General features: G+C 43.0%; 1 protein-coding gene across 1 annotated transcript; it reads left to right on the forward strand.

Moving 5' to 3' along the window:
- Positions 1-7,475: 7,475 nt before the first annotated feature.
- On the forward strand, positions 7,476-13,886 carry Commd6 (COMM domain containing 6). Its single transcript, XM_051195285.1, has 3 exons — positions 7,476-7,652; positions 10,905-11,057; positions 13,546-13,886. Exons 1-3 carry the CDS (start codon positions 7,596-7,598, stop codon positions 13,594-13,596), a joined length of 261 nt encoding a protein of 86 aa, XP_051051242.1. The 5' UTR covers positions 7,476-7,595; the 3' UTR covers positions 13,597-13,886.
- The last annotated feature ends 11,865 nt before the right edge of the window (positions 13,887-25,751 follow it).

Genomic DNA, 25,751 nt, shown 5'->3' on the forward strand with positions numbered 1-25,751 from the left:
AAAGCGACTCAAGCTAGGAAACTAGGAAGACAGCTAAGTATGTACAGTGTTTCTGCGCAAACATGAGAATCAGAATTCAAATACCCAGTCCTCAAGTAAAATAAATGAATAAATACACAAATAAATGAATGAATGAATGGGCTGCACCTTTAATTCTAGCATGTAAGATGAAGAGGCCAGCCTGATCTACATAGCCAATTCCAGGCTAGCCTGGGCTACATAGTGAGTTCAACCTTGTCTCCAACTGAAAGAAAACAGAAAAAGAAATGGGGTGTGGTAGTATGCACTTTTAATCCAACATAGGAAAACCCTTGGAGCTTGCTGGCCAGCTAATCTCACTAAATCAGTGAGCTTCATGCTCAGTGAAAGGCCCTGTCTCAAAAAAAAGAAGAATTCAGTGGCACAATGTCACAAAATAGAGAAAGATACCCAACACTGACCTCTGGCCTACACACACACACACACACACACACACACACACACACCCTCCCCCCCCACACACACACACACGCACGCATGCACGCACGCACGCACATATCAAACACAAAGCAAAGCAACAAACTAAGTTCCCTTTAGCCAAAGGTTAAAAACCAGTGACGGTTAGTTTTAATTGTCAATTTGACAAAAATTTAGAATGACCTGGGAGGCAGACCTCTAACCAAGTCTGTGGGAGATTATTTTAATGACCTTAATTAAGGCAGGAAGACCTACCATCTATGGGGGCCATCTTTCCCTAGATAGCACTCCCTCGGTTGCTTTTGTCTGAGTGGTTACCACAGCAACAGAGGTGAACCCATGTCAGGTGAATGGTTGAGCTGGCCAGGTGAAATTTCTGTGTTTATAATACAGTTCATTTTTGTTTTCTTTGCTGCTGTTTTAATATATGGGTTGGTTAGATTTGGCTCAAAAGCTACGAATTTTAAGCCTTTCTTTAGGCTGTAAAAACCCTTATGATGGATACTAGGAATACTAACCCTGTCTCGCCAAAGGTGTCCATCTTTGTTTATGTTACCCACTGATTGCACAATTCATACGCCTATCCCTGCATAGCCTGGAGCATAAATTCCAAGTCCCAGGAAGCACTGGAAGAATCCTCAAGGCACTCTGGGAGTTTGGAATCTCTCTGGAGGCCTCTGAGATTAGTGTCAACAGTAAATTAAGCCACGCTACTGGGAGATTTACTTGGGAGCCAACTGTTTAATACTTCAGTTTTCCTTGTGTTTCGAGGAAAGAGAATGTATGTTTTAGATACCTTACAGGCTTTGGAAGTTTGGATGTCGTGGTGATGATAAGGATTGCTGGGTGGTGCTGGCCTATGCCTTTAATCCCTGCACTCAGGAGGCAGAGGAAAGCAGATCTCTTCGAGTTTGAGGCGAGCCTGGTCTACGAAGGTAGTTCCAGGACAGCCCGAACTATAACTCAAACCCTGCCTCAAAAAACAAAATAAAAAGTGTTTATTCAGTACTGTGGCACAGAGAAACTTTGCTATGTGTCTACATACATGATTTCATTTTCACATATGGATAGAAACTGTGAGGAACATTAATAGCTCCCTCTTTACAGACAGGACAGCTAACACTCAGGAAAATCTAACACGTCATCAGTAATACATGGCACTGTATTATTATGGTGACCAATATTTGTAGCTTTTGGGAGGCTTTTTTTTTTTTTAATTGTGTTTGAATACAATCTTGTGCATGTGTTGTAGAGGTCAGAGGTGATCATCAGATATCTTCCTCGGTTGCTATCCCTGTCTTTGAAACAGCATCTTTTGCTGAGCCTGGCCCTCAGAGATTTGGGGTGATTGGCTCACATAGCAGTTTGCCCCTGGATCCTCTTGTCTCTGCCTCCCAGTGCTGGAATTACAGCTGTGCCCCATGGTGCCTGTCTGTTTTACCAATTGAGCCATCACTGAAGCCCATAACTGCAATGGTATAAAACAGCAAGAGTGTATTATTCTGCAGTCTAAAGGTAAAAAATCTGAAATAGATATTACTGGGCGTCAAGGTGTCCAGAGAGCTCTATTCGTGGGACTTGTGTGGGAGAATCCATTTTCTTTCCTATTCTGGATTCTGGAAGTTTGCCAGCATTCTTTGCCTCTTAGCCCTTTTTCTGTGTACAAAGCCAGCAAATTACATGAGTCTTTCTCTCATTGTTTTACTATGACAAATGGCCTATGACTAGAGCTCATCACCTCCATCGTCCCCATTGAAGGATACTTGTCCTCACATTGTTCTCACCTGAGTATCACCTGGTTAGTAGCTCGAGTGCAGTTTAATTCCCACGTGTAATGTAAGGTAATTTAGTCACAGATTGTGGATTAGGCAATAGACATGTTGGAGGGTTTTGACCACATATACTGGTAGTGCAGGACAGTACAGTATGATACAGGAAATGCGTTTAGTGGCCTTCTAGTGTCTTTGTTTCTCTAGCATCTTTTAATCTAAGTTGGGTTGAATCATCCTTATCTCTCCTGCTAGTGATATCTTTCATCTCTGGTTCACTAGTGACTTTACCAATCACATAAATATACCCTTTATAGACACAATGAGGCCACAGAGCAGACAAAAAGTAATGCCCCTTCAGCTAGCATTAGCCCAACAGTGGGTATGTGAGTCAGTAGGTTAATCAGCCTTTCTTTCAGAATCGAAATCCAAGGCCAGCTTCCCCTTTCACCTTGGGTTTCCTCTTTATTAGTCATATGACTGTGACTCCAAAGACACTGGTCATCCATCTCTATGTACCCATCCCCACAAAACAAATAGGAAAGACAAATGGAGCCTAGGAACAAACAGGAGGCCAAACCAGAGCTCAGAACCAAGAGACTGGGCTCTTTTGTTATACAAGCCTCACAATTCTCTTGGCTCTCAGTGTGCTCAGGCTTATGCTTCAGAGGCCACAGCTGTGAGATAATAGTTTCTGCTGTTTTGCTTAGGCTAGTTTGATTCAGATTTGTGTCGCTGGGCATTTAAAAGAAAAGTAAAAATAAATGCTTAAATAGAAAATGTCGTTTTGTTTTCTCCATTCCACCGCAACCTTCATTACGTCATGAGTTCGTGATATATATAGCACTGTGGAATCCATTTTTTCTGAGACTGAGGAGGCGTATTGAAAATACTTCCAAAGTAATTTCTGGTTTATATATCCTAGTTAGATGTTGTTGGGTTAAAATTAATTTTTTTAAAGTTATAACAAATGTGTGTATAATTTTGGCAATTTTTGTAACTTCACACAAATCTTATATCATTACATTTTTAGTTTGTAATTGAGGTGTATGTGCATGTGTGTGCGTGCATGTGTGTGTGTGTGTGTATGTGTGTGTGTGTAGTATTGCCATGAGCGTGTGCTTTTGGAGGTCAGAAGGCAACTTGTGACAATCAGTTCTCTTTTTCTTCTGTGTGGGTGCCAAAGATCAAACTCAAGTTGACAGGCTCAGTGGCACGCTTTTTTACCAACTGAGTCATGACACGGCCCCAAATTTGTATTTTATAAGTAGGAGTCTTATGTAAATTCTATTATCTTGTAAGATGTAGGCCTGAGAGATAGCAATTTGCCATGCGTTTATTACAATTTATAAAGGAAAGTGGATTTGTAGAAAGGAGGCCTTCAGAAGGACTGTGCCAGGAGATCTAGAGGTTCGTCATAGCCAGCCGTGATGGGGCCCTAAGTGGGAAAGCAGTAACATGGATATCATCATACCATGGTTGTGATGGGGCCCTGATGGAAGAGCCCTCATTTCCAATAGGACAAAGAGAATGTCTGAGTCTTACAGGTTCTCAGGAGCAGGGTGGGGTAGACTATAAGCTACATACCATGTGACCAAGCCTGGCTTAGCCTTTGTACCAGGAGTCACAAAGCAGTAAGGCAACAGATAAAGTAAACGTGTAATTCAAGGTTGTCTTAAGCTTGTGCACAGCTAAAGGGGAGGGAGAGAACTTCAAGGCCAAACAGGATAATATTTTATCAGGTCTATGTGCCGGCCGAGAGCCTGTAGGGACATGTGGCCTGATTTCCCAAAGAGAATGAGAGAGCAAGGTAGAGGAGGATCTGGGATCTAACAGTGTTTCTGGACCACACAAAAAAACACAGCTCTCATCTTAAAAGGAATAAGAGATAGTTTATTCTGGAGCCAATTGAGTGACTGTATCTGGGAACACAGACTTAGCTTAACCCAAATTCCATGTTCCAATATGGAAGTAGTTTCATGAAGTTTTTAATAGTGTTACAGGACAAAGAAAGCCATAAATCAAGGCAACTTTAAAATACATTGATGGGCCAGGTGGCAGTGGCACATGGCTTTAATGAATGTCAGAGCCCAAGAAGCAGAGGCAGGGCATCTCTGTGAGTTGGAGGCCAGCTGGTCTACAGAGCAAGTTTCAGGACAGCCAGAGCTACACAGAGAAACCCTGTTTTGAAAAACCAAATAAATAATAAATAAATATAAATACACTGATGGGCACATCAGAGAGGCAGGTACATAAAGATGGGCGAAGCTTTTCTACAGGCCCAAGATGCTATCTGATGGCATTTCTTAGCTTTTGGATTGGTGGAAGCTAGTGGTCTGCCAAGTTAATAGATCCCAAAGGGTTTCTAGCTATTAAGTCACAGGTTGTTAGCTCTGACACAGAAGTGGCCAAGAGTGGCTGTTTTGGAGGACTAGAACTAGCCAAAGATAAGGTAATTAGCCTTTGGACCTGCAACACTGTAATCTCTAAAGCAGGAATCCCGAAGACTGTCTTACCTTTTATTAAATCAAATCCTCAAATCCAAGCACAATGATTACCAGACAGAAGGAGTCCAGGTTGTGTCACCAGCTGTTTCAGCATCCCAGAGCTGGGGAACCAGCTCTCTGCCTGTGCACCTTAACTTCTTTCCTAAAGGGCCAAAGGGAGCACCAAGCCCTTTCTCTGACAGTTCCCTTACAGTTCCAAAGACAGCGCGCCTCAGAGAGGACCATACTCATAGCGCTTAGTCACCCCAATACCATTGGCTTATTGGACCTAATTCCCACAACAAATCTCTTCACGGAAATTCTAATCAGCCAGCCATTTTCTGCAGACACAACTTTGATGGGAGATGTCATTCTGTAAATATGTTTCTCATACTGGTTAATGAATAAAGCGCTGTTGGCCAATAGGAAAGCTAGATAGGCGGGACTAGGAGACAAGGAGGAAATAGGAAGTGATAAGGAGGAGTCAGCATGGAGAGAGGGGAGAACAGACACAGGCCCCATTCCCTGGTAAGATGGAACCACATGGAAATACTTAGATTAACAGAAATGGGTTAATACTTAAGACAGAGCTAGCCGATAAGAAACTAGTACCTGGCCAACAGCATTATATAGAGAGAGTCTCAGTGTGTTAAATGGGGCTGTGGAGTGGCAGGACAAGACCAGCTGCAGAAGGAAAAACCTTATTCCGTACACAACTTCTTTTCAAGAGTCTCATTCACAGAAAGAGGCACTCCCGCTAAATAACAGTCATCGAAGTTCATAGGCCTTGTGGTGGTGTATGAGGCAGCCTGGTCTACAGAGTGAGTTCCGGGACAGTCGGGGACCCTGCCTCAATAATAAAATAAAAATAATTCATTCAAAATATAGCAAACTAACAGAAGTTAACCTTAATATGTTTGTCTTTTCTCCTTTGGGAAACATTTTTATAAAATTCAGGTTGACATATATGTGTATGTGTCCTCTCTGTTCACAGCAGCCAGGAGCTGAAGAGAAAAAGGAAATTAGCAGGGTGTGTGCACACCTTTAACCCCAGCACCCAAGAAGCAAAGGCAGGCAGATCTCTGTGAGTTAAAGACCAGCTTGGTCTATATAGTGAGTCCCAGGCCAGCCAGAGTTATATAGTGAGATAATTAGAACTAATATATTGATCAGCTGGATGTATTATTGTACATAGAGTTCTATCTTTTCATCCTATTTTCTTGGGGGGGGGCATGCCTTTGGACTACTCAGGGACTCTCTTCCCAAGCTAATTAGTACATTTAAGTAGCCCCAATAATTCTGTCCACAGACATCTTTTTTTTTTTTTTTTTTTTTTTTTGTAGTTAGGGTTCAACTGCAGCATGCAGGGCACAGCTGTAGGTGTTTGTTGTATTTACATTAACTAGTTCAATTCAACAATCCTGTAGAGCTGTTTGTGATCGGTAGAACTCTAAAGGAGTTTAGCCTGCAAAGATTCTCATTTCTATTCAGTAAAGCTGAAACCCAGGCACTACTCAGAAAATATAATTTCAGTCATACACCTTAAAGCCTAGGGGACTTACTCTAGATTATTTGGGCATGTCTTATTTAACCACTTGAGTCCTGAAAACAGAGAATGAAGGTAAAAGAACGCAGAGGAGAAATTGGCTAGTTAGATTACCAAACCGTAGGGAGACATCTTCTACTTGGCTTTGGAGTGGCAGCAAGGACACAAAACCATGGATGTGAATAGTCTCTAAAAGCAGACAATTCCTAAAAACCAGCACAATACAGAAATTGCATGAACCTGAGTCTGCCAGTCACTCAGATGTGTTTAAAAACAGATTCTGCCCCAGGCCTCTGAAGGAGCTGTACTTGTGCAGCTTTCAAGAAGGGACTAAAGAGAATTCGAGCCCTTGGTTGTATTCTGGTTGTGGGTAGGGTGGGTTATCAGTGTTAAGAATATTGTTGGAGTAAGGTGGCTGTAATGTCTGTCACCCCAGCACTCTGGTGGTAGAGGCCAGCATGGGCTTGCCTAATGAACGGACTACAGAGGGAGCCCCTGTTTAAAAAAAATAAAAAACAGCTAGATGATTTAGTTGTCAATAAACAGATATTGTTTCCATCCGTATTAAATTTCCCGGCTTGTAGTTAGCATGCTCTTAGTGCTTTAGTGTTTCGGGATGAAATCCTCCTTATTATGTATGTAGACATAATATGTATGTAAAACAAATAATAATATGTATGATATGTATGTAAAACAAAAAATAATATGTATGTAAAACAAATGCGTAAAGTAAAGCAGTGGCCGTTGGCAAATGTGAATGACACGTGTACGAATTTTATTATTTGCAACTGGCCCGAAAGTACTTTTCGAGTTGGAAATAAAAATCGGCGTGGACAGTCTATGCAGAACGCATCGGGTTGGAACGTGGAGTAATAAAGACAGCAGAGACTTTTTTTTTTTCTTTAAGGCATCCTTCCCTACCCTCCTAACCGCAGGCTGGGCCAGGGAACTCAATCCCGGACCACAGCAGTCAGGGTCACACACAACCCGCTGCACCCCGCAGGGGTGTGGCCGCCTCCCTGCCAGCCGGTTCTCTGCGAGCGCAGCGCGCAGCCACTTTGCGCCTGCGCAGAGACGAGCCCACTCGTTTCCCTGCCGAGGGGGAGGCGACGTCCCGAAGGCCATTAGTCCCCGCCAGGTTCCCCCTACCCCGGCGCCCTTAGCCTTTGCCGCCGCCGAACTTCCCCGCTCCGCAGTAAGTCCTGAAACTGATGCTTAAGGGAGACAAAGCCGGAACTGCGTGAAAGTTAATTTTCCCCTCCGTACCTCGCGAGAGTGGGCTGGGCCGCGGGCCGGAAGCGGAAGTGCTGGCCCGCGCCCGCCAGTTCCTGTCCGGCCATGGAGGAGTCTCCGTCTCCTGCGTTCGGGGAGCCGGTGCTGGACGCCCGGTCAGAGGTACGCTCGGCGTGGACGGGCGGGCGGGCGGGCGGCTCCGGGGAGGCTTTCCCCTAACCTGTGTGTCTGCTGCTGTTGCAGGTCACCTGCCAGGTGAGTGGCCGCCACACGCTGCCGCAGCTGCGGGCGTGCGGTCCCCGCCCCTCTTCGTGGGTCCCTCCCCGGGGATGCGTTTCCCCCCCGGGACACGAGCGGGTAGCGGCTGTCAGCTAGGCCGCTCTGCCCAGACGGTGCACACCAAGCCCTGTTCCAGCTTAGCCTTTGTTCCAAGGTAGGACTGTGGCGGTTTTTTTTTTTTTTTTTTTTTTTAACGCGAGGGTGACGTGAGTGATTACTGGTGTTTGCACCAGTAAAAACTGGCTCCCTTCCTTTATCTTTAAAGTTTTTGTTTTGTTTTTTGTTGAGGCCAGGCCAGCCAGGAACTTCTCTAGGATGATCAAGTTGGCCTTGAACTCTTGAGAGATGCACCTGCCTCTGTGGGGTTGGGATTAAAGGCGTGTGTCATCGGGGGCCCAGCCACTTCTCTAAAAGAAAAAGTTACTCTGAAGATGAGCTATAGTTTTTCTAACTTTTTGTATTTCACATTAGGGAAAAAAAAGTTTGGCTTCCTAAATTAATAATAACACTTCTTCTAGGAAACTGGAGGTTTAGAACAGGAGTTACCTACTTTCGCATAAACTATAAGAAAGTGATGAAGTGGCCCATGGTGACATTGAAGGGGCCTAGAAAAGTGTCTATTCACTATTATTTGTCTCCAAATTAAAAATTTTTTTTTAAACTTTGAGGCAGGCTCTCACTGAACTGTTGAGTCTGGCCTTAAACTCAGTTTGCAGCCTCAAACCTGTGATTCTCTGGCCCCAGCATCCCAAATAGCCAGACTTACCTGCCCAGCACCCTCTGTTGCTTTTGAAGACTCCTGGGAGAGGACTGAACTCTGTCATACCAATAAACCTACCTGTCTTTGTATACTATATGAGTTAGTGGCATTTCGTTGTTCTTTTTTTTTTGTTTGTTTGTTTGTTTCTGTTTTAAGGTTTATTTTTTATCTGTACAACACATGGGTCACCGGAGGCCACAAGAGGCCTTGGATTCTCTGGAATTGGAATTATAGATAGTTGTGAGCCTCCAGGGTGGTTGCTGGAATCCAAACCTGGGTCCTATGCAAGAGCAGCAAATGCTTTTAACCACAGGGCTATCTCTTCAACCAGAGTTAACCTAGTTGGTATTATTATCATTATTGTTATTATTATTTATTATCATTACATTTCATGAACTGTTTTGTTCATTCACTTTGTATTGTGTTCTATTAGAGATGCCCTGAGACGAATTGTACTGGGCTATAGGTTTTTATTTTTATTTTGTATGGAAATTTTCTACCCTAAATCAACACAAATCTACCCCTTACACTTTTGGAAGTCAGAAGTATAAAACCAGTCTTACAGGGCCAAGGTGCAGGAAGGTTTGGGTGTGGCTGGAGGAGAGGGTCCCTCGAGTATCTTTCCCTATCCTTAGCTACCACCTTTCTTGGTTTGTGACCTGTGCGTGATCTCCTGACTATGACCCTCCTTCTACAAAGACCCACTGCATTGAGATTACATCCAGGGCAATGCAGCCTAAGATCTTGTTACATCTTTAAAATGTCTGTTTCGCACTTGGAGACACCTCTGTTACTAGGACATGGGTGTGTCTGAGTGACCAGTGTGCTACAGTCCCTCCCACACAGTGATTTACTGGTGGTCGATCATGTGATTACATACACAAGGGAAGCCAAGATAGTTTATAAGACTATTAAAATTAATAGTGAGTTTGGTAATGTGATCAGTTTGGATTTTTTGTTTGCTGTTTTTTTTTTTTTTTTTTTGGCATGTTCAGACATGAAAAGATGACCTGAAAAATACAATTTTAAACAAGTTTCACAATTTGAAAAAATTATACAGTATGTTGCAAATAAATCTACCAAGCTAGGTATGGGCGCCTTTATTTCAGCACCTGGGTGGCTGAATTAGGAAGGTTACCACAGTTTTGAAGCTACTCTGAGCTTTGCAGAAAAATCTCGTCTCCAAAACCAAAAACCAAACAAAAAATAAGTAATGACAGAAAAAAACAAAAACCACACATTTATGAGGAAAATCACAAGACCATCGGGGTGGCTCACTGGGTAAAGTAAAGGTGCTCGCTGCCAAGCTTAAGACTTGAGTAAAATCCCAGCACACGTGTGAAGCAGAAAATAAACTTGATTCAAGCTGTCCTTTGACCTCCACATGCCTGAGTAATTATGAAAAGCAATGGGTCCACCATGTTGGGACCTTGGAAATTATTACTTGGTCCTAATAATTAAAAACTGGAAAGTCAGCAGCCCTTGTGTCTGTCAGAGAAGTACATCACAAGGCATCATTAGTTTCACTGCAAACGACAGTCAGCCCATCCGCAAGTATCTTTTGATTGCTCCGCACCCTAATGTATTTGGAAGTAAGACAGGCAAATTTTTACTTTCATTGTGCAGAGCTGCGTTTACGCAGCCCTGTTTGATGCCATGGCAACCCTGAATAAGCGTCATCCGGAACTGGATTAACAACAAGGTAGTTGTGAAGCTTTTATTTAGTCAAACTGACAAAGGTTTCTGAAATGTGTGACCTTGATCCCATTACCTAAGCGCTCTGAAACTGGGTTTTGTCATCTGCAAGATGGAAATAACTTATAAAACCGTGGTGATTCAGCGAGGCACTGAACAGGCACATACGCTGCATAGCACGTCACCTGGCATGTGTCTGTCACGAGGACTGATGGAATCCAAGGCCTCGTCATCACTAATAGTAGGCTTGAGCTTGACACTAGTGTTGAAACACCTGGGATGGTTTCCATGTGTGCCTTGGGCAACCGTGAGGACCGTGTCACCCATCTTCTGTTTTAGTCTCATGGCGTATGGAACAGGAAGGAAGGTCAATGCCCCAAAGCATTTGGGGAGGCGAAGTAGAGAATGAGTTAAGCCTACTACAGAAAGCCACTTTCCACATCTTTTACTTCTGTTATACATCTGGTAGACAGCAGTTTCCTTTGTTTGACATTTTGCTTTTCTCCACTTCTTTTCTGGTTGTGCCTATGCCCTTTGTTTTCTCCATTTCCCTTTGACCATTTTTTGCTTTCCTTGTACTGGGACCAATACTGAAGCAAATGCAAGACTGAAGACAGACCTTGGGTGTTTGTTTAAGGCAGTGGTGTTTCTCACGTGATACTCATGCTGTTCTGTTAAAGCTTATAGATTTTCAGTGGAAACTGGCCATGGCTGTGAGCTCTGACCGATGCAGATCGCTCAAGTACCCGTACGTGGCAGTGTTGCTAAAGGTGGCAGACCATTCTGGCCAAGTAAAGAGCAAGTCCATCGAAATGACAATTCCACAGTTTCAGGTCTGTAGCTTAAAACTCACCAAATTTAAGTATGACTGCTGTATACAAGCTTTCTTAAGGGAAAATGTTAATTTATTTACATGCAAGTTGATGTACTTAGGTCATACTAAAAAAAGTATAAAATTATTTTCTCTAGGAGTATGATTTTTTTTTTTGAATAAGATGTACTGATGTGTGTATAGTGTCCTTTAATTACTGTAATGGTTTTCCGTGAGTATATTTAAGAATCTTTTATCTTCTCTACAGGGTATTTACTCTAATTAACCTCTTAGTATTCTCTTTAGGTTGAATAATAATTTTAAGCAGAAGTAATCCTTTCTGTGGATAACATTGACATTGGATTTGTAGACTGTTTACAAAATGCAGTTCAGAGTTAATACCTATTGATGGGTCTTACTAGCTAGAGAGTTAAGTAATTCTGTAGTTTATGCTTCAACATAGGCATTCATATTGACATTAGTGCTTACCTTCTATCCAAGGAAGAAAACAGAAGTGTCTTAGTTAGGGTTTTCATTGCTGTGGAGAGATAGCAAGACCACAGAAAGTCTTATAAAGAAAATAGGGGTGGCTTGCTTACACTTTCAGAGGTTCAGTCCATTGCCGTCACGATGGAGAGCATGGTAGTGTGCAGGCAGATGGCCGCATCTTGGCTTGCAGGCAACAGGAAGTTGACTGACTGTCATACTGAGGGAAGCTTGAGCAAAAGTGATCTCAAAGCCCACTCCTACAGTGACACACTTCCTCCAACAAGGTCGGAGGTCCAAATAGTTCCACTCCCTTAGAGGGCCATTTTTCTCTAAACCCACCACATGGACCGAACACTTTCTGAATGTGTATTATGAGAGATGCCTATCCTTAGCTGATTTAACTAGCACGTACAATTTTGGTTTGGTTGCTGTGAGCATTTCAGTAGCTGAAGCAGTTCTCAAAGGAAAGTTGAATACTCCAGAAAAGCAACCATAGTGAATGAAATGGAAATAAAAGATTAATTTGTTCTTGGCTTTCTTTATTTTTACTTGTTTCATTTGGGGTGTATGGGTGCTTTGTCTGCTTGTGTATCTGTGTACCACATGTATGTAACATCCACTGAGGCCAGAAGAGGGCATCATATCCCTTGGACTGGAGTTTCAGACTGTTGTAAGTGGCCACATGAATGTAGGAACTCACACTCAGGTTCTCTGGAAGAGCGGGTAGTGCTTATAATTGTGGAGCCATCTTTTCAGCTCTGTGCTTCCTTTCTTATTTGTGTATGATGTGGGGATCACACCCACCACCTTGCTCATTCAAAGTAGGTGCTCTGTATCTAAGCCAAGTCTTTCCCTCCCCATTCTGGGCTCCTGGAGAAGTCATATACCATTGTATGACCTGTGAGTTCCTCTTCATAAACTGCACTCTTGGTAGACAACACTACACACGTGTTCTTATTCATATTGATAAGTGTTTGAAGGAATGGGGCATGGCGAAAGGAAGTATGGTGCCCAGTCATCCGCTGAATGTGAAAAACCAGATCAGCCCACACATTTCAGTTATTCACATGTCCAGGCCCTTCTTTTTCTGTGTTCTTCTATGGGTTTTTTCTTTGGGAATAAGTAAGTAAGTTAGTAAACAGGTCACCTTTTCCCTGAAGCATTGTTGAGGTGTAGTTGATAAATAACAATTATATATTTTCATTGTGTACAGTGTGACTTGGTAAAAATATATGTTGTCCAGTGACATGGAGGTAATTGTCACCTGCATCACACACTGTGTATAAATGTATGTGCACTAAGAACATTTAAAATCTCTCACAGACTCACAATATGCTACTGTTAACCATACTAGCATTCTGTACATTAGATCCTCAGAACTTTTCTTGCTTAGTTAGTACCCTTAGCCAACATCTTCCCTTTTTCCCTACCTCCAGCACCCGACAACCACCTTCCATTTCCTGTGTCTGTGAGGTCGATGTTCTTAATACAAGTGAGATCATATAGTGTCTTCTTGGGTTGTGTGATTTGTCGTTACCATAGTGTCCTCTGGGTTCACTGGGTTGGAAATGGCAGGATTTCTTCTTTTATACATGAGTGATTCCATTGTATGTCTACGCCTGTGCATACAGTGGGACAAATAGTGACCACATATATGTGGATACTGCATGCAGTTACTGTGTATACATGTAAGGGATTTGAACGTTTGCAGATTCTGCTGTCCGTGGTCTGCCTTCTGAGCCAGTGCCCTGACGATACCGAGACACTAGCAGAAGTTATGGACATGTGTAATTTTTCTTCAGGAGACAGTTCTTCCTGTTTGTCTTTTAAATGTGGTCTTGCTGGGCTTTGTCTTAGATTTGCTGTGTATTCTGTGTCCTCTAGGAGTGCTTGTTTCTCAGTGATCTTCATTAGGGATGTAACATTGAAATGCAGACAATATATCTGGTGCTTGTATATAATTAAAGGAACTGTAGATAGACTGTAAAGGCAAAATTAATATTTTTCCCCTTTCTCTCCAGAATTTCTACAGACAATTCAAGGAAATTGCTGCTGTCATTGAAACTGTGTGAGAATTGATTCGTGATTCTAAAGTAATGGACTCTACCATCCAGAAGAGAAGTACATATGGATCAAAGGATATTTATACAATGAAAATTGCACTTCTGGGGCTGGAGAGATGGCTCAGAGGTTAGGAGCACTGGTTGCTCTCGGATAGAGTCCAGGTTCAGGTTCAATTCCCAGTACCCACATGGTAGCTCACAGATGTCTGCAACTCCAGTACCAAGGGATTCTACACCCTCCCACAGACATCTATGCAGGCAAAGCACCAATGGGTATAAAATTAAAAAAATAACTAAAATCCATTTTTTTCCCAATAATTAAAAAAAAATCTGATAGACACATTATTTTAATGGTGACCAATGATTTGCCGTGCCAATGAGATAAAAGTGTATTAACTACTAATGTTTGTATGTGTAATTATATCTTAACCGATGAATAAATGATATTTTAAATACAGCACAGTTTTGAATATTAGAAAATTTTCAGATCTTATTGCTGCAGATTTAACTATGAATAAAATCTTGTCTGGAACTTATATGAAGTTAGGAAAGTAATCATTGACTAAAGCTATTTTACAAATTCAGTTTTTAGCATTCCCCTTGAAATAATTAAAAGGAATTATTTGAAGGAATTGGTGAGGTCAGGCATTGGTGGTGCACGCCTTTAATCCCAGCACGCGGGAGGCAGAGGCAGGCGGATCTCTGTGAGTTCGAGGCCAGCCTGGTCTACAAGAGCTAGTTCCAGGACAGGCTCCAAAGCTACAGAGACAAACCTTGTCTAGAAAAACAAAAACAAAAAAATTGGTGAGAAGAGTTAGATTTCCTTCAGACGTTTGCAGTTGGGTTAAAGTAACCAGTCCTTCTATTAGCTTAGCATCCACTGTCTGCTGCTGCTGTTTGTGCTGTGTGCAGCACAAACCAGAGCACCCCCTGGTGGTGTCTGCACTGCCTCCTTCCATGCCTGCTGTGCTGTGTTCTAATGGGATGGTCCCCAAAGGTTCATATGTTTGAATACTTGGTGTCTGGTTAGTGGAACTCTTTGGGAAGGATTAGGTGTGTCACTGAGGGTGGGCTTTGAGGGTTTCAAAAGTCCAGTGGCTGCCTACATGCATGCAGATCAGGATATGGACTTCAGCTCATGTGTGCCTGTCACTGCCATGTACCTTGCCATGATGATCTTAACCTCTCAAACTAAGCCAGCCCCCCCCCCCCCCCCCAGTTTTTGAGACAGTTTCTGTTTAGGCCTGCTGTCTTGGTACTCACTCTATAGACCAGGCTGGTCTTGAGCTTAGAGATGCACCTGTCTCTGCCTCTCTAGTGCTGGGCTTAAAGGTATATACCACCATTGCCTGTTAGAAAGGCCTCTATTCAAAGCTTTCATTTATGTTGGTCATGGTGTCTCTTCCAAGTAATAGAACAGTAATTAAGATACCAACAAAGTGTGGTGAGCTAAAGGCTGCTTGCTTCATCTTTTCTGATTCTCACAAATACCTAGAGTTTCCAGTCAACTGAAGGGGAGGGGGGCGGTGAGAAAACCAGAAATTACATAGTAAGTAGTCTCCAAACTATTATTGGTAGCCATTCACAATATGTGCCTCATGTATTTTAAATTCATTTTTCTAAAATCCAAGATACTTTGGAATGACTTATTCTCCTCTCTTGCTTGGTTACTCTAAAAGTCCCATAATAGTTATGGGATTGAAGGACATAAAATCAGAACACTTGAAGTTCTGCAAACCCTATGCAACCACCTGCAGCAAAAAGATGTGTTCGTTAAAGGATGCTGACCTAGTGCCTTGCTTTCCTACTTGCTAACCCTTCTTAAAAATATCTCATGCTATAAATGATATACCCTCCAAGTGTCATACAAGCTTAGAAAAACATACAAAAGACATAAATGGCCCTAAAAAAAGGATGGGAAATCAGTCTGCCCAAGGTGAAAAGTCCAGTTACACAGCTGTGGAATTTTGGGGAGTGGTATACATGTTTTGTACAGCAATGGCATGTCATTCAACATGCATGCTGCGATGGGACCATTATTCTTTCAAGCCTCCAGTAAATTCAGCTGAGAGCCAAGTGGGACAAACTACAAGAAGGGATGCTCCATCTCTTTAGATGCTCAGCAGTCTGACTTCAGAAATGCAGTTCAAAGATGGAAGGCATTTAGGCATCTTCGCAGCCAAAGGTAGAAGGTTTTGTGAGCCTCTGGGACCATTACTGCATCTCTGTGTCCTTGAATTTGGAATCCACGACTTGAGAGGACTGACTTGTCTTTTAAATTCTAAAGCCCATGACCCAATAACTTCAAATAGCACTTTATAAAGTATTTTACTTATCCCAGTAGAATTGCTGGCAACGACTCAGGCAGTGGCCAGGCCAAAAATGTAATTAGAAGAGCTACTGTTTCCCAGACTGAATTCGAAATCACCCTTAAGTGAGATAGTAACCATCTTTTTCTTTTCTGTCTCAGAACATTTAAAAGTGAGCACATAAATCTTTACAAAAATCCTCTTCTTAGTAGCACAGTGTCTCAGCACAGGATGGAGGGTGGACTCCTGCCACAGTTACAGTCACAGAACATCTTCCAGCTGCCCACCAGCAAGCCAGCCTCTACTGAGCAGGAGCAATTCCTTCCTCATCCTGAGATTTTTAGCTTTACCTTTTCTAGTGTTCAAAGGGTCAGCCCTGAACAAGTGTGTTTATGCAAATCTGCATCTTGGTGACAAATGTGCTGCACACAGTATAGCAGAAATGTTGAAGGATATATATTTAAAACGAAAATAAAACTGAGACATGGTAGCACATGTCTATATTCTGAGAACTAGGAAGGGGAGCCTGAGGCAGGAGGATTGTGAATTCAAGACTCTGTCTCAAAAACCCAGAGATAAATAAGTAAATAAATATTTCAAAAAACAATTAAAAACTAGGAACAATTAATCTGCAAAAATTAAAGTAGATTGATTTAAAAAAATTTTTAGAGCCTATTAGAAATAGTGATCAAGCAAGAACCAGTTTCCCAAGAGTACAGTTTTATTGAGACATTAATATTGCTTTTAGTTGTAAATGTTTCCTTAGGGTAGAGAAAACCAGTCATGATTCCAATACAAATGTGCAATGTACCAGTACAAGATGCATGAGGTTTCACTCAGCGGTAAAGTGTGCAGGGCAGGCATGTTTAATATCCCCACATTAATATTCTTGTGCAACCACACAGTACTTTACAATTTGTGGTCCTGTGTTTGGCTGATGTGGGGCTATTTATCCTGAGAGCATGCGTTGTTAACTTTGTGCATCAAACACACAGTACCGGTCACACAGAAGGCTTTATAAATGTTGCCAAAAGAAAAAAAAATGTATATTTAATTTAACCCTGTTATTCTAGAAACCATACTGACAAGAGTGACCACATAACTTACTGTAGTAGTATTGATGTGAAGAAACTTAAAGAAGAGGTTTTTGTTTTGTTTTTAAAGACTTGACGAGAGCGGTTTTTTGGCAGCAGGGGGACCCCAGAGGCTGCCTCTGAGTGAGGGTGCAAGGGAAAAGAGCAAGCAGAGAAGGCACTAGCATTTTATTAGGGACTATAGCACACTTGCACAGGGAGAATTCAAGACTCATGCCGACAATGGGCATGTGCCAATTCTTGGCCACTGCTGACATGTCTGGTTTTGCTAGGTCTCTGAGGGAAGACTGGTGGAGTGCCTGGTTGCTCAGAGCCACATATGGGACCAGAAGCCAGGATGCTACCTTTTCCTGGATCCCATCTCTCCTAACTTACAGCCAGTCTATTAACAAGTCCTGTGGTCACCACATTCAAGATACACACCAAATCCTCCTTTGTGTCAGTCTCTGCCCACTTGAATGATTCTCCCAGTTGGTCCTTTGGGAATGAGTCTCTGGAATCAAGGAACAGGTATTTTGTTTTTGTTTCGTTTTTTTTTTTAAATAAATTTTCAAATATTGTTTCATGTTAAGTAAAAATAAAGGCATATTTAAACATACAAGGCTTCAAAAAATCTTCATCAGCCAATATTGCCTTAAAAATACTTCTCCAGGGGCCAGAGAGACCACTTCATGGGTAAAGGCAGTTTGTTTTCAAGCTCAGCAACCTGAGTTGAACTCCAGAACTCTGACCTCCATTTGTGCACTGTGGAAAATGCCCATGCTACCTTGCAATCACACACGTGCACACACATGCACACAGGCATACATAAATGCACATTTAGAAGATGCATTTGGAGGAAGCATTTAGTAGATTTAATTAATTTAAGTAGAACTTTGATGATGACCTTTTGGTCAGTGAAGGACTGCATATACATGGGCTGTCTAATAAGATTTCATCACTTAGGGAGCGTAAATACATCTGAGTCCATGTAAGTATGTTAAAAGTTTTTCCACACACCATCTATTGATCATATTCTTTCATTCCCCCAAACATGTAAATACATTTTATGTCTTACAATGATGAAGGTGTTTTTTGTTGTTGTTCTGTTTTTGTTTTTTGCTTTTTGAGACAGGATTTCTCTGTGTAGCTTTGGAACTTGTCCTGGAACTCTTTTTCATAACTATCTATTTTGTAAAACAGTGTAGGGTGCTATAAGATCTATTATCTGTAAATTTATCTTCCACATACATAAATAGCTGCATTTAATTTGGATTTTATTATAGAATTGTATGTACATACTTTTGTACACAAAGTTGGCTTACAATTTCTTTGTTTTCTTTTTCAATTGTTTTTTAGGGTTGCTTTTTGGCTATGATAATAACAGGAATGTTTTGTTCCCAACTCAAGAATATTTATTATAACATGGGGAAGTTTGAAATTAACCCAATGACATCTTCACAGGTGTCCATGCAGGCTAGGGTTAGCCACTCAGCAAAAAATCCACTTGCTGCCATGACAGCTTACAGAGCCATGTCTGAAATAGGTTCCTGAGCAAGAGGGAAGTGCTCAATTTTCAGCTGTGGAGACATTAGATTAGAGCTGTCACATACCTTTGCCAGCTCAGGGAGAAAGAAATTGTACTAAGGCAAAACAGCAAAAATGTGTTAAATATGTTAGTCCAAAACACCAAAATGTCCTCTGAGGGGAGTAGGGTGGTTTCCTGAGAGTCTAGAGTCCTGTGACATGACTCCTCATTAGAATGAACACTACCTGTTTTCAATTTAAGTCACATTTCTGGGAGTTTGTACCATTACCTTTTATACTGTGCCTTTGCTTGGTTGAATGTTCAAAGGAAAACTGACATCACCCAGTTTCCAGTTAGCATTTGTATTAGGCAGGGCTCTCCTGAGGAACAGAACCAACAGACTGTAACTCAGAAAGGGGACTTCATTAGGACAGCTTACCCAGCAAGGCCAGGTCATCTGCATGCCTGAGACTCAGAGGACCTGGACAGTTCTCAGCCCATGAAGCTCCATCCCTCAGCAGCCAAACCAGACGCTGCAGGCTGGGAAGACTCCTGGAGAGTATGTGGTCTTCAGTTCTTGTTGGAAGGCCTAAGAACCTGGAGTCTGATGACAGTGGATGAAGGTGGGGTTAGGGAGGAGACAGACAAAGGAGGCGTAGAAAGGGGAGAGCAGTGCCTGGAAATTTATGTCTCTCATTTTCATAGTTGTTTAAAACCTCTGTGTAGCCCATCTCACATTTGTACTCAGGGTGGCTTGAAAAAGAAATGTTGGTCATTTGAACACCGGGTGCCCACTTGATGGTGCTGTTTGGGCATGTTTTGTTGGTAAAACTTGCTAAGGGGTGGGCTTTGAGATTAAGAGCCTCGAGGCGCTTCCAATTCTCTCTGTTTGAAGACGCATGCTCTTGGCTTTCGGCTCCTGCTGCTGTGCCCGCTAGCTGTGCCTCCCTGTCAAGATGGTTTTTTACCCCTCCGGTACAATAAGCCCAAATAAGCAGTCCTTCCTTCTGAGGTGCCATAACCATGGTGTTTTATCACAGAAGTGTACAGGTACTAAGACAGAAGTTGGTACAGAGAGTCAGGTGTGAAGAACCTGAGCTTATTGTGTTTTGGAGGAATAAGGAGGACTTTGACACTTTGGACTAGGAGAGTAGTTGACTGTAAGCAGAACTTAACAGACCATTCTAGTTTGAAGCTGGGATGTAGGTGTACTGAGAACAATGTGGACTACTAAGGCCCAGCTCAAGAGGTTTCAGAAGAAAACTATAATAGCATCTGGGCTGGAGGCCATTCCTGTGCAATCTTGGCAAAGTATGTGGCTGCCTTCTGTCCTTGTCCTAAGAACTTGCCTAAGGCTACGCTAATAAGTGACAGACTAATTTCTTTGGCAGAGGCAGTTTCAAGGAAGCAGCAGATCTGTGGCCTAGCCATTTTCAGCACCTCTGATGCAGATCTACAATGAAAATGGCAGAGAAAGCAATACAAAATATCCTGTTGGAAGAGAAAAAGAGCAGCGGAAAACTTATTGTTGCAGCCAAGGCTTATGCTGAAAGGGTCAAGGGGAGTAGTAGCTTTTTTGTTTTTGTTGTTGTTTTTCAAGACAGGGTTTCTGGAATTTACTCAGTAGACCAGGCTGGCTTCAGACTCAGATCTTCTTGCCTCTGTCTCCCGAGTGCTAGAATTAAAGGCAGGCACTACCAAACCTGGCTAAGATTAGTACCTTTAGTTAAGGAAAGACCTCTGGAAGTAAGGGAAGGGGAGGGAACCTCAGAGCAAGATGTCAACTCAGCAAGTCTTCCTCCTTGTTAAAGAGAGTCTGGGATGTTTCCTGCTCATAGAAAGCAAATGAATAAAAGTTCTGCTAATGTGGTCCAAGAGATGCAGGGCTCATCCCAAGCTGTCAGCCAGATTCAATAGTATCACCCACATGGTGCTGGCTTTGAAAGCATGAAAGATGCAGTTTCCTCTGTGGTTTCAGACAGTGGGCTGAGGCCAGCGTGCCCCAGAAGTGCCTCTGTGTGAAACCCCATGATGGCAGAAGGTCCTGAGAAGCCACTTTGTAAAGCTGTGAAGTTGAACACTGAGTTGCAGTAGTACCTCCAAGATGTCAGAGATGTCACATCCGTGAGATGTCTGCCAAGGAGGGTTGTATATAGGGAGTGTATATAGGGAGCCCAAGAGAGAGATGCTTGTTGAAGGAAATAAAGCTGGAGAGACAGATACATCTAAGCCCTTTGACACGGGACATGGCAGATTTGGTGTTTTCCTGTCTGGTTTGTTTTAGTCCAGTATTTCTCACTATCTCCTCATTCCTCCCTTCCGGATGGGGATGTATATTCTGTGCCATTACACGATGGAAGCATGGACCTTCTTTTAATTTTACAAGGGGTTATAATTAAGAGATCGTCTTGAGCCTCAGAAGAGACTCTAGTCTTTTTAAACAATGCCTAGACTGTGAAAGACTCCCTCCCTCCCTCTCTCCTTCCCTCCTTCCCTCCTTCCCTCTCCTTCCTCCTTCAATACTTTCCTGTCTGAAGTGTCATGGCAGAATATTTCAGAAAGAAATGGAGGCCTGGCGAGGAAGAAATAGGGCGGCTCCCCTACTGTGTGTCCTAGAAAGAATATGGAAGGGCCCAGGAGTTGCCCTCATCTTCCTCCCCCTTCTCTTCTTCCTCCTCCTAGGGACAGTAAGTGGGACTGGCTTGTCTGTGCCCTCCAAACTGCATGATAAATGCTGCAGCTCCTTTGCCAGGCAAGACCAATGGTTTGCTCCAGAGGCTGTTTCCACTCTTCCGTCCATTTGCCCCTTTCCCCCTGCCTCTTAGGCTTGGCTGGCTTGGGAAAATGCAGATTCCTGGGGCTTATCCCAGAGAAAGTAGCAGGCCTTCTGCTTGGGGGGTGGAGGTGGGGGGTTTTGGGGGGGCTCTACAGCTCCTCTTCCCTAACCCAGCTGTGAGAGCAGAGAGATCTTCAGAAGATTCAGAGAACCCAAACGCTCCTACCTTTTGTTTCTCCATCTTCCAAGTTGAGGAGTTTTTTTCCTTTACCATCTAGAGCAAGGAAAAAAAAAAAAAAAAAAAAAAAAAAAAAACTATTAGTCTTTGCCAGTCTCTGGCTTTTGAAGCATAAATGCTAAGAATGGGCTCTTTTGTTCTTTGCATTCTGCTGTATCATCCTTTCCCTGAAGCCAGAACATAGAATGACCCAGCTGCCTGGGTTGGAGCAAGGTCACAGGCAGTAGGGGAAACCCTGGCAATATTTCAGAACCTGGTCCTGCTAAGGCCAGTCAGAACGTCACCACACATTTGAGGAAGGCGTCCTTTTGCTTTGTAACCTTCAATAATTACCCAGTGGGGCTATTTGTTAATCAGAAGTTATCTAATTAAGAATTTGGCACATCACCTCTGTGATAGTAAAACACTTTTGTTTCTTAAGTCCTAATTAGCGATTTATTCAACTCCTCTGCTCATTCAATACTTATTAACTACCCAGTAATTTTCAGCTGCCGTGCGGCTGTGGGAGGGAAATGTAAAAGAAAACCCTTCTTTCAGGCTCCTGTCCTTGAGGGACTACGAATCATACAGTTTGCTCATAGACAGCTACAGAAAGGAGGCCTAAGGTGAATAAATAAATGTGCCATCAGTTTTAGGATGGACAACCTCCCCATGCCTCCCCTCCAGACCTCCAAGTAGGAACTGTTCACATCTGCTGCCAGGCTCCTTTCCCAGGAACCAAGCAGCTTCCCCTTCTTCATTCACACTACCCAACCCCCACCCTCAGCAATAGCCCAAGCCAGCCAGTTCAGAGGGAGGAAGAGGGTCCATCTCACGCCCACAAGCCTGTAAGAATCCTGATCATCTGGGCAGATTTGGCTGCCCATTCTGAATCTTTTCCCTTCATGGGAGGACTCTTTGTGTGCTGTGCTGTATCTGTGTTTTCACTTATAATAAAATTTGACGGATTGCCGTCTTCCTTGCCTTTTTAATTCTAGTTAGGGTTTCTCTGTGTAGCTTCGGAGCCTGTCCTGATACTCTGTAGACCAGGCTGGCCTCAAACTCATGGAGTCTGTCTCTGCCTCCCAAGTGCAGGCCTTTTTAATTTTTGTTTTTTTGAGACAGAGTTTCTGTGTGGCTTCAGAAGGTGTCCTGGAACTAGCTCTTGTAGACTACGCTAGCCTGGAACTCACGGAGATGGACCTGCCTCTGCTTCCCCAGTGCTGGGATTAAAGGCATGCGCCACCCACTGCCCAGCTTAATTATTTCTTTAAAATTAATTTTTATTTAAATTAAAAACTCTTATTTTACATACCAATCCCAGTTCCCTGTCTCTCCTGTCCTCCCATTCCCCTACCAACCTCCCATCCCACCCACTATCCACTCCTCAGGGAGGGTGATACATCCCATGCAGGATCCTCAAAGTCTGTCACATCATTTGGGGCAGGTCCTAGGCCCTTCCTTGAGTATCTGGGCTGAGAGAGTATCCCTCCATGGCGAATGGGCTCCCAAAGCACTAGGGATAAACACTGATCCACTGCCAGAGGCCGCATAGACTGCCCAAGCCCTCCAACTGACACCCACATTCAGGAGGTCTGGTTCAGTCTTACGCTGGTTCCCCAGCTGCTGGTTGGGTGGGGTCCGTGAGCTCCCACTTGCTCAGGTCAGCTGTCTCTGTTTCCCCAGTGTGGCCCTGACCCCTTGCTCATCACTCCTCCTCCTCTACAACAGGTGTCTGGCTCAGTGCTCAGCTGTGAATCTCTGCTTCTGCTTCCATCAGCTACTGGATGAAGGCTCTTTAAGTTAGTCATCAATCTTATTACAGGGGAAGGTTATTTAAGGTAGCCTTTCCAATATTGCTTAGATTCTTAGTTGGGGTCATCCTTGTGGATCCCTGAAGGTTTCCCTAGTGCCAGGTTTCTTGTTAAGCCCATAACAGCCCCTGTCAAGGCATCTCTTTCCTTGCTCTCCGTCTCTGTTCTTCCCCCAACTCGACCTTCCTGATCCCTAATGTTCTCCTTCCCCCTCCCCCTCTCCCTGTGCTCCCAATTTACTCAGGAGATTTTGTCCCTTTCCCCTTCTCGGGGGTCCATGTATTTTTCTCTTAGAGTCCTCCTTGTATCCTAGCTTCTCTGGGGTTGTAGATTGTAGGCTGGTTATCCTTTGCTCTATGTCTAATATTCAGTTATAAGTGAGTAGATCTTTACCAACCTCACATCTGACAGAGGGCTGATCTCCAAAATATGCAAAGAACTCAAGAAGCTAGTCACCAAAACACCAAATAACTCAGTTTTAAAATGGGGTACAGAACTAAACAGAGAGTTCTCAGTAGAGGAATCTAAAATGGCTGAAACACAAGAAATTGCTCAACATCCTTAGCCATCAGAAAAATGCAAATTAAAACATCTCTGAGATACCATCTTATGCCTGTCAGAATGGCTAAAATCAGAAACACCAAAGACAGTTTATGCTGGAGAGGATGTGGAGAAAGGGGAACACTCCTCCACTGCTGGTGGGAGTGCAAACTCGTACAGCCACTTTGGAAATCAGTATGGCGGTTCCTCAGGAAAATGGGTATCAGGCTACCTCAAGACCCAGCAATTCCACTCTTAGGCATATACCCCAAAGGATGCACATCCATACAACAAGGAGATCTGTTCAACTATGTTCATAGCAGCATTATTTATAATAGCCAGAACCTGGAAGAAACCTAGATGCCCCTCAATTGAAGAATGGCTACAGCAAATGTGGTACATTTACACGATGGAACACTACTGGGGGTGGGGGTGGGGGACAATGGAATCTTGAAATTCCCAGGCAAATGGATAGAACTAGAACTAGAACTAGAAGAAATCATCCTGAGTGAGGTAAACCAGACACAGAAAGAAAAACATGGTATGGCCCTTGTAATTCTTAAAATTGGCAGAGAACAGCCGGGCGTTGGTGGCACATGGCTTCAATCCTAGCAGGCAGAGGCAGGCAGATCTCTATGAGTTCGAGGCCAGCCTGGTCTACAGAATGACATAAGGGCTGTATTAGAGGGAAACACGGGAAAGGGGGCAAAGAGGAACAGCTACCAGCTGTGGCTGGCGTGTAGCTTCCGGAGATGACTCTTGTATTGGATCTTGAGTAATGAAAGGTGTTCAAGTCATGAAGGATGGGAGAGGCTCCGGTTGTGGGGAGATAGGAAGAGAAGGCATGAACATGAAATCATTTATCGTTATTATTTTTACTCTTTTTGTGTGTGTGTATGTTGTGTGTGTACATGCATGTCACAGGGCATGTTCAGAGTGCAGAAGACAACCTTTGAAGTCAGTCGCTGCCTTCTACCTAGTTTGAAACAGGGTCTCTTTGTTGTTTGTCCCTATGTACATCAGGTTAGTTAGCTGGCCCATGAGCTTCTGGGAATACACATTGTTAATATGCCTGGCTTTACGTGCTTTCTGAGAATTCATTTCACTTTCAAAGCCAGTGCTTTATTCTATGTGCCGTCTCTTCAACTCCACAGTTTTATTTTTCAGGCACGAAAGAAAAGTGCATGTGTATGTGGATACCAGGTGTGTGTGTGTGTGTGTGTGTGTGTGTGTGTGTGTGAGAGAGAGAGAGAGAGAGAGAGAGAGAGAGAGAGAGAGAGAGAGAGAGAGAGAGAATCTCGGAGAAACAGAGCGTGGGGGAGGAGAGGAAGATCCTTCTATTTGGGAAGAAAAAAACAAAGATAGAAGACTACAACAAACCAAACCCTTCTCCTCTTTCACTATCACACTAATTCAGGGCCTTCTGTTTCTCATGTCCACGTTATTTAAAGGTTGAGAGCACTTTACAGCTTTTTAGTAGTACTGGCACAATTTTATTTGGAGTAGTAAAGGAACATTTTAACCATACATGAAGTTCACTTCTCGGTATTGTAGGAAGACATTTTTTCCCAGGATTTTCCAGGACAGAGACTTCCACCAGTTCTTTGGAAATGCTGTCTAAATACATATTCTCATCCTCCCTCCAAATGAAGACCCAAAGAATATGCCGAGGCAGAACATAGGTGGTTATAGCCTCCAGCCTCGGCATAAAGTAAACATCATGCACCTACATATTTTGTGTAATTATTCCTTTATGTTGTAGTTGTGTACTGTATTCAAAATTCAAGTGATGGTTATGCAATTGAGTATTTTTAATATGTAAAAGATTCTGGGGTTCTGGAGGTGAAACAGTGATCGTAAGAAACTAATAGTTTACCATCAGTTTATGTAAGTACAGAGTCAACTAC

This window comes from Phodopus roborovskii, unplaced genomic scaffold (genome assembly GCF_943737965.1).
Source record: "Phodopus roborovskii unplaced genomic scaffold, PHOROB, whole genome shotgun sequence".
In the NCBI taxonomy this organism is placed as follows: Eukaryota; Metazoa; Chordata; class Mammalia; order Rodentia; family Cricetidae; genus Phodopus; species Phodopus roborovskii.

Coding starts and splice junctions, on each gene's coding strand:
- Commd6 (XM_051195285.1), top strand. CDS start 7,596: ATGGAGGAGTCTCCGTCTCCTGCGTTCGGGGAGCCGGTGCTGGACGCC. Junction 7,653..10,904: donor TGCTGGACGCCCGGTCAGAG/GTACGCTCGGCG, acceptor GTTCTGTTAAAG/CTTATAGATTTTCAGTGGAA. Junction 11,058..13,545: donor TGACAATTCCACAGTTTCAG/GTCTGTAGCTTA, acceptor CTTTCTCTCCAG/AATTTCTACAGACAATTCAA.